The following is an 8,688-nucleotide window of genomic DNA, read 5'->3' as shown; positions in this document are numbered from 1 at the left end:
GACTGATCACCAGTTGATGGCCACGTTGCCACTTGAAGAAGAGGCGTCTGGTTGCGCTGTCTGACAAACAGGCTTTGTGATCTCTCATCAGATCACGACTAAGAAAGTTACAGTGAAGGCCAGAGTGCAAAGCAGCATACAGCAGAAACGGGTCATCCTCAGATCTGTGGCAGCCATCCAAGAAAATCAGTGCACTTTATCAAAAATACCTTTCATACTTGGTGAATGAAATCATTATGGGTTTATATTGACTTGCGCAGAGAAGGGAAGGGATCGGTACATGCGTCACTAACACATTACAAAACTGTTACAAAACATAGTGAGGTCTTATGTATACACACACACACGCACACACACACACACACACACACACACACACACACACACACACACACACACACACACACACACACACACACACACACACACACACACACACACACACACACACACACACACACACACACACACACACACACACACACACACACACACACACACACACACACACACACACACACACACACACACACACACACACAACTGCTCAAATGTTAGGATTTTTGAATGTTTCTGAAATAAGCCTCTTATGCTCACCAAGATACAATAAAAATACAGTAATCAAAATACAGTAAAAGCATTAATGTGAAATATTACAATTTATAAGAATTGTTTTCTGTTTGAAGATATTTTAGTTGTAATTCATTTTATTTATTTTAATTTATTCCTGTCTCACATGATTCTTCAGAAATCATTCTAATATGCTGAATATGCTGAATTGGTAAAATGCAGCCTACGTAGGCAGCTCACTAGGTTTTGGAACAGCGTGTGCGGTATGTGATTGAGGAAAGTGGGGTCATACTAACATGTTCTCGGTGAAGAAGCAGTGGGCTTTCTGCTTGATCTTGCTCATGTTTTGTCTGTCCCAGTTCCGGGAAGGTTGTAGCATGTGCTTCCTGCCAAGGACCAGGATGTTCAGACCCTGCTGTTCCAGCTCCGACACGACTGCCAGCAACTGCGGAGATAATTCACACTCTCAGTGACCTTTTACCATTTCTATTTAGATATTAGACATGAATGAGGTCATTCGTGATTTATTTTAATGAATGAGAGACCTCAGTTCATTCAGATTGTTCTCAATGAAATGAGCTGCAACTCATGACTTTTTTGGAGGAATTTCCCTTGGCATTACAGATGAATTTGGGACCTTTAGCAGGTCAGCTTTAGGGAAATTATTCTTGCTCACATTGTTTTAACCTACTTCTGTACCACCCACTCACACACACACCAAGAGGGGGAGTTTCCTGATTACACAGGAAGTTGTTTTTCCAATACCCCCTATACAAAGTGCAGGCAGTAAAGGTTACAACTGCTTGCTAAAAATATCCAAGGGTCTTTGTATGTAGATGTTCAGATTTAACACCGTGTATTTGCATGAACTATTGATAAGACAGGCCTAATTATTTGTAATATAGTGTGTATGTATTTGTTTTTCTTACTCTTACTTCCAGCAGTTACACAATTCTATTGTAACTAGCACCAGGAAGTTATGACTAATTAACATTTCATTTTTAGATGGATTTTTTTTATTTTTTTTTTTATATTGACAATATGTAAATGAGTAGACAAGCTAGAACAGTAGTGCATAATACTAATAAGTACATTTTAAGTCATTCTATTTTTTAATATTACGTATTCAATTAAATAATATAAAATTATTAAAATAAAAAATAAAGTAATATAATACAATAATATTCTTTAAAGATAAATTTTCCAGCAAAACATTTTTCCAAAAAATAACATTCACGCATTCAATGCAATTATTGTGAAAAGTTAGATCTGAAAAATAGAGTTAAACTATATATATATTTTATTTGTAATAACAGTATATATACATGCACATACAAAAAAAAAAATCATTTTAAAAAGAAATGCTATATATACTGTATATATGTGTGTGGGTACACACATATGCATGCATTGCATAAACCAGCTGCATTGTATTAACTTTCTAAATATATTCCTCACTACAATTTAGATTACTGAAATGTCATCTACAGTTTGAATATGCAAAGTGAGTCCCAATGAATTCCAGTTTATCTTGTATCCTTCATTTTGCTATTTCAGACATGAGGAAGTGCTAAATGTGGAATTGCAGGTGTGATTATTTTCTGCTAATTCATGATAAGGAAGTGGACGGTGAGCCACAGATGGGCTGGTTCACTCTGGAAAGCACCGTACACACCGTATACCGTAGCACCCTGTTTTACAATCCACCCTTAACCTCTGCCTATAGTCACCTTTGCTTTAGAATTTCTAGATATTGAGATGCACTTCCATCCAGCATGTTAGTCTTGTAAATTTACAATCACTTTCTTGCAAACAGTCTGGTTACTTAGCCTGTAAACAAATCATATAGGCCTACTTTGGCCACAAATTCACTTCATTTTCTCACCCTGCTCAGACTGTGTGCAGACAAAACCGGTTAATTACTAGCATGTCAATGAACGCGCCAGTTAGCAAGGAAGTGGGGTAAATGTTACCACCAAAAATAAACTTGACCACAAAAGGCACATGTCTGACTTAAAATACAGGGTTAGTCATAACAAAATGAATGTAAAATCCCCTGCCTCCATGTACAATTGCTATGGGGAGCGTCTGTGTTAATAATGTGTGACTGTGTGACGTTCAGATGGAAACTATGGATGAGTGAGCAGAAAGCAAAAGGATCTGGTCGAAGGTCAAGGGAGTTTCAGAATTTGTAGCTTGATGTCAAGTGAACAATTAAGTGTTATATCTGTTGAAGCAAGACACTACAGGAATAAAACAAAACAAAAATGTAATGCACTGGTCTATTTTTTGATTTTGGGCTATTTCGCTTCCATTATTTGTCCTCTTTGAGTCTAGTGGAAAGAAAATATGTTAAATACACATTTAAGTGTTAATTTTATTACACTTTTATTACAATTACAATACATTGTGTTTAAAGGCTGTTTTCTTTAAATGAGTTTCTTCTCATGCACCAAGCCAGAAATCTCCACTTCTGTAGCACTTATTTACAGCAAACTTTTATTCCTATCAACAGTATATTCTGAAGGATTTTACAGAGGAAATTGTTCATGTGTCATGATTTATAATATACATTTTAATTCTTAAAAACATGGTGATTTTTTTTTCTAGCTGTTGACAGTGTTTGCTGTCTATTGAAGCCCCTGAATAAAAAATAAAAAAGTAATTGCAAGTTATCTCACAATTCAGACTTTTTTCTCAGAATTGCATAATACAAACTCGCAATTCTAACTTTTTTTCTCAGAATTGAGCGATATAAACTCGCAATTGTGTGTTATAAAGTCAGAATTGCGAGATATAAGCTCTCAATTCTGACTTTTCTCAGAAGTGCGAGTTTATATCTTGCAATTTTGACTTTTTCCCTCAGAATTGCGAGTTTGTATTATGCAAATCTGAGAAAAAAGTCAGAATTGTGAGATGTAAAGTAAACTCCCTATTGCGCAAAAAAAGTTAGAATTGTGAGATAAAACCTTGCAATTACCTTTTTAAATTTTTTATTCACTGTTGGAAACAGGCTTCCATCATTTTCTGATTTACATAATGATAAAAATAGATATCCAAAATCCCCTCTGTAAAAACTACAATATGTCAACAAAATAAAACAAAAAGTTTGAAAAAGTTTCAAGAAGCTTGTAATACAAAGCAACCGTCTCAACCTAACTGGGGAAGTATGGTGATTTATGCTCTTAAAAATTAAGGTTTTTCTAATGGTTCTTTTGGAGAACCTTCGAATTGCATAAAAGGCTCTTTGTAGTCTAAAAAGTTTATTTAGGCTATAAAATGGTAGTTAAAATGTTTACCCTATTTACCTGTGGTATCTTGCCTTAAAGGGATAGTTCATCCTAAAATGAAAACTTTGTCATCATTTACTCACCTGTACGAGTTTCAAAAGAAGATATTTTGAAGAATCTTGGTAACCAAAGAGTTTGTGGTAGCCACTGACTGGATAAAAATACTATGGAAGTCAATGGCTACCGCCAATTTTTTGGTCACCAACAACTTTAAAATATATTATTTTGTGCTCAACAGACAAAAGAAACTCATACAGGTTTGGAACAAGTGGAGGGTGAGTAAATGATGACAGAATTTTTTTATTTTTGGGTGAGCTGTCTCTTTAATGTTGCTTAATGGTCCTAGGCCATTGAAAGTCATTGGTTGTCGGTTAATGGGTGGTTAAAGATTAGATGGGCGGGTGTGGGTACTTATCTAAAAATATTAGCCTATTTGTTGGCAAAAAAAATCCCTTAGGTACTATTATAATGGAGCATAACCAAATGTAAAGTCACTTCTGTCTGGGACTGACACCAACTTGTAGGAGGGAGGATGTGTAACACGTTCTGTGTAACATTACATGGACACTGAACTTTCCCTAATTTTTCATTTGAGTAACTGTGGGTTTCATGGGTTTGGGGGTCTTTCGGGTTGGAAACTATGAGAAATTGGGGCTGTTCCCTAAACCTGTTCTGCTGCATTAAAGGGGTCATATGTGAACTGGTTCGACCAGTTCACTAAGAAGATCCGGTTAAATAGAACAATTCATTTGCGATCCGGACATCACTAGATGAGACAAAACCAATAAAACCCATTACAAACGAGGCATTTGTTGCATCCAGTGGGGACATAATTACTGATTATAATGACGTATACTGAATTGGAAGGCCAAACAAAGTAGTTTCGCTTTCACAATGAAACACAGCGAGAATAAAAGTTACGCCTTCTTTCTTCGCTTGAACATTTTAGGACATTTAGAACGAGCCGTTTTAGGTAGGCGTGGTTGACTCTTAACTTTTATAACGAATATCTCTTTGGATTTGAGACTTTAGTCTTTGCAACTTTACAGATCTTCTTTATGCACCAAGAGCTTGTAACACTCCAAAGAGAAAGGAAAAATTGAAATCGCATCATATGACCTCTTTAAATGTAGCCATGCTTAGCATTGCCCCCTGGTGGAACCTCTGCCACTCACATCAGTTTTTATGTGCTTTTTTTTTTTAGAATGCCGACTAGTTGAACACTATAGCATGTGTGCAATTTTTCCAGCTTTAAAGCTTTAAATCAGAGTAGGTTGACTGTCTAGCCAAATAAGTGATTTAAAAGGTCACAGACAAACCAGCCCTATCTTGGAATGTCAAAGCAGTGAAGTTACCATCACTTACCGTCTCAGAGTGGGTGGCTTTGGGTGTTGTGTTAGCCACATTAAGACCGTCAATGACAATATCAAAGGAAGGTCTCTGCTTCACGAAACTCTTAAAGCTTTTAAGCTCCTGTACAGAACACAAACAAGCGTGTTATTCTCAAAAGGTGATACAGTTCATATATTGTCAAATGGGTGCTATATATTGGGTGTAGACAATATGCATTGCAAAAAAAATTTACATTTTGCAATGTAGATATATAGTCAAACATTGCAGTATTTCCAAGGTGTTCTGATGCTAAAACTAGTCAGAGTTTGAAACTCCATGCAAAAAAACAAAAGGCAGCGAAGACGTAACATCATGCACTCTAGTAACCGTCCTTCAGTTTTTTCAACTAAAGGAACAGACGGTTGCCTGGATGTATGGGGTCTTCTATGTATATTTCCTCACTTTGGTGTTGTGCAGCACATTGCACAAGAGAAAAGCAACCAGTGTTGCACAAGACAGGAAGGACAGCTGAAAACATTACAGTTAGTTCTTAGAATGGACAGAATTAATATCAAACCAGTGTTGTTATTGTTAACTACAACTATTAAAAACATTAAAATATCTGAAATAAAACGTAAATATTAGATGACAAACTTACACTTAAATGGAAATTAGAAATGCTGCGTGGACAACTAACTAAAATAAAATGTTTTAAGCACATTCAATAACATTTAAACAAGTAAATTTAAGTTGAAGTACTAAAATTACATCTAAATTTAAAAATGAATAAAATATTAAATTAAATCTAAATATTTTTAAAAACTAATAAAAAATAAAAAGCACAAAAAGTGCAAAAAAAATATAAGAATAAAAGTTTATTCAAAATATTAATAAATGTCATAATAGTATATAAAAAATATATTAAAATGCTATCAAAGCAAGCAAAGGAGGATTACATACATTAAATTAGGATTTTAGCTTTCTGTAACAGCTGAGAAAACAATCATTATTTTTGCATTTCCATTCGGTGATGCTAGTGCACAGAAATTACACATTTCACCTTTAAACAAGATTATTGTTTCTGAAAAATCACGAGGTCCGGCGGGTGACATTTATAGCAAACAGATGTCACTGTAAGTGATCCTGCCTGAAACTCATGAAACTCTACATATCAGATTAAGTGAAGAGCTGAGATATGTGCAGACATGAATGTACAGGAAGTATAAGAGCAAAACATGCAACCGAGAGATAAAGCAGTGTGTTCACAGATTGTCTGACAAGTACTGGCCAAGAACTGAACATACTACGTTCTTTCTGTCAGAGCATTGTACAAAAACAACTTTTGTTGAACTGAATTGAATTCATCCCAGGACAGTTAAAAAATGTTTGACTTTTCCTATCTGTCTGAAGGGATATTTAAGCATTTGTTACCGGCATACAATAGAGCTTCAAACAGAACTTGACCACACCTGGCTCACCTTCAAAAGCGTGATCAGGTTGTGTTTAGCTGAATAACACAAGAGCATATGCAGGGCGCCTTGAATAGCAGGGCCAAAAAAAGCTAGAACTTCCTCCTTCTTTGTTGTTGTTTAAGAAGAGGTTGAAATACCTCCCGAATTGTCCTTGGCACAACATGTAAACAAAACAAGGGAATTTCCAGCTGGATTGGGGCCAGGTCACTCCCTCACCTGTCTGTCCTCGAGCCTCAGAGCAGCCAACGGCTTTTGATTTATTAACTTTAGCTTCATAGCAAAGTGTGATAGCTAAGTCATGCACACTCATGCCTTGAATATACATTTACCCTGATGAAATATTACATAAGTAAAAGTACTAGCCAGACATTAATTTAGTCCAAAAAAAGATTTGTGGATGCAGACATATAATCCACAATTAAGCAAGCAATAATCACAATTAAGCAAGCAATAATGTTAATAATGTTGCATATTAATTACAATATTTAACTCTGTATCAGCTGAGTGAATTTAAGTGAATTCTTAACTCAAGATTGGCTCTGATAGAATCATTGAATCGATCGGTTGGCAACTTACTGAAACAAAATAAGTTGAAGTACTAAAATTACTAAAATAAATGATAATATAAAGATAAATTAAACCTAAAAATAAATTAAACCTAAAGTAGACTAATAAAAATGACAAAAGCACATAACAATATTGCTAAAACTTAAAGTCAAATTAAAATTAAAACTGAAAATATAAAAATAATTCAAAAATATTTATGAATTGAATTTTTATAAATATTTATGATTTTCAAAATGATTGCTAGTAGATTTCACAAATAATTACAAAGAAATGGCAAGTAACCCTGAATTAAACATCAAATTGTGAGGTAAAAAGACTGAAATAACTAGGGCTGGGTATTGGCAAGAATCTGGCGATATGATACGTATCAAGATACAGGGGTTACGATACGATATTTTGCGATACTGTAAGAAAGGAGATTTATTGGGATATTTCTAATATTAGGAATAGGATATTTTAGGAAAGCTGTCATTAAGAACACCACCATATGCAAACCTTAAAAAAAACATTTATTTAACCAGAACACAGTGGGATCTGCATTTGCATTAATTAGTCCCTGTAACATTCAACGTCATTGAACCACTTTTTGTGCAGTATGAGTAAAGGGGGAACAGGGCCGCTGCTGGCCAAATGGGTGCCCTAAGCAGAATAGCATTGTTGTGCCCCCTCCTTCAAAAAAAAAAAAAAACTACTATAAGGGGTCAAAATAGACCTTTAATAAAATATAAAAGTAAATAAATAAATTGTAATTAAATTGTATTATTTATAAATTACAATTGTAGCTCTAGACAGTTACCTATGGCTATGATTTTATTAATACCATTGTCTGATTGATTTTATAGTCTCAAGCATTCAGAAATCACACAAAATAAAATTAAGCAGTTTTACTATGATAAAACCATGGTTAATTTTGGTAAGGGTTGTGATGTCCACGTTTTTGTTGAAAAAATTAAAGAGGATGTAGCATTTCTATCGCCAAAAAGTGGCCAAAAATTAAAAATTAAGTGGATATTTGAATTAAATGTTTGGTCAATATTAAACAAGGATTTGTTCGCCCTGTAAGTGTAACAACAGCAATTATCAGGCCTTTGGCGCCCTTTGCAGGCATTTGCAAATTGTTTATTTTGTATTAGGTAGCCTACATTATGTATTTTAACAATGTTATTCAATGACGCTAACATTAGTGGCGTGTCCTTATGCTTCTTGTCACTGTTTAAAGCTGCAGTCCGTAAGTTTCGCTTCTTTGTCGCCATCTCGGTTTTAAAACCTGCAATTGCAGCTGTCTGCGGAATTATCTTCCTTGCGTGGGTTGTGTGGCGGCACGGCTCCAGCGCGGATGAATCTAATGTTTTGAGGAGTATGTGTGGCAGTCAGTCACCGCACCGGTGTGGATATTGTACTTTGCACTCACAGATTCTAGCCTACGTCTTGGAATATATGACTCAAATAAGCATTTT

At 35.1% G+C, this 8,688-nt stretch overlaps 1 protein-coding gene across 1 annotated transcript in view; it reads right to left on the bottom strand.

The window, feature by feature from the left end:
* Nucleotides 1-8,688, bottom strand: part of LOC107693147 (mitochondrial ribonuclease P protein 3-like) — a 27,889-nt gene that overhangs the window by 8,056 nt on the left and 11,145 nt on the right. Inside the window, exons 4-5 of the mRNA XM_016492424.1 lie at nucleotides 5,226-5,333; nucleotides 867-1,015 (exon numbers count right to left, since the gene is read on the bottom strand). Coding sequence (XP_016347910.1) covers nucleotides 867-1,015; nucleotides 5,226-5,333 — 257 coding nt within the window. The remainder of the gene's footprint in view (nucleotides 1-866; nucleotides 1,016-5,225; nucleotides 5,334-8,688) is intronic.

This window comes from Sinocyclocheilus anshuiensis, unplaced genomic scaffold (genome assembly GCF_001515605.1).
Source record: "Sinocyclocheilus anshuiensis isolate Anshui unplaced genomic scaffold, SAMN03320099.WGS_v1.1 scaffold222, whole genome shotgun sequence".
NCBI classification, from domain to species: Eukaryota; Metazoa; Chordata; class Actinopteri; order Cypriniformes; family Cyprinidae; genus Sinocyclocheilus; species Sinocyclocheilus anshuiensis.
The sequence above is the reverse complement of the archived record's forward strand: the minus strand, read 5'-3'. Positions and strand labels throughout refer to the sequence as shown.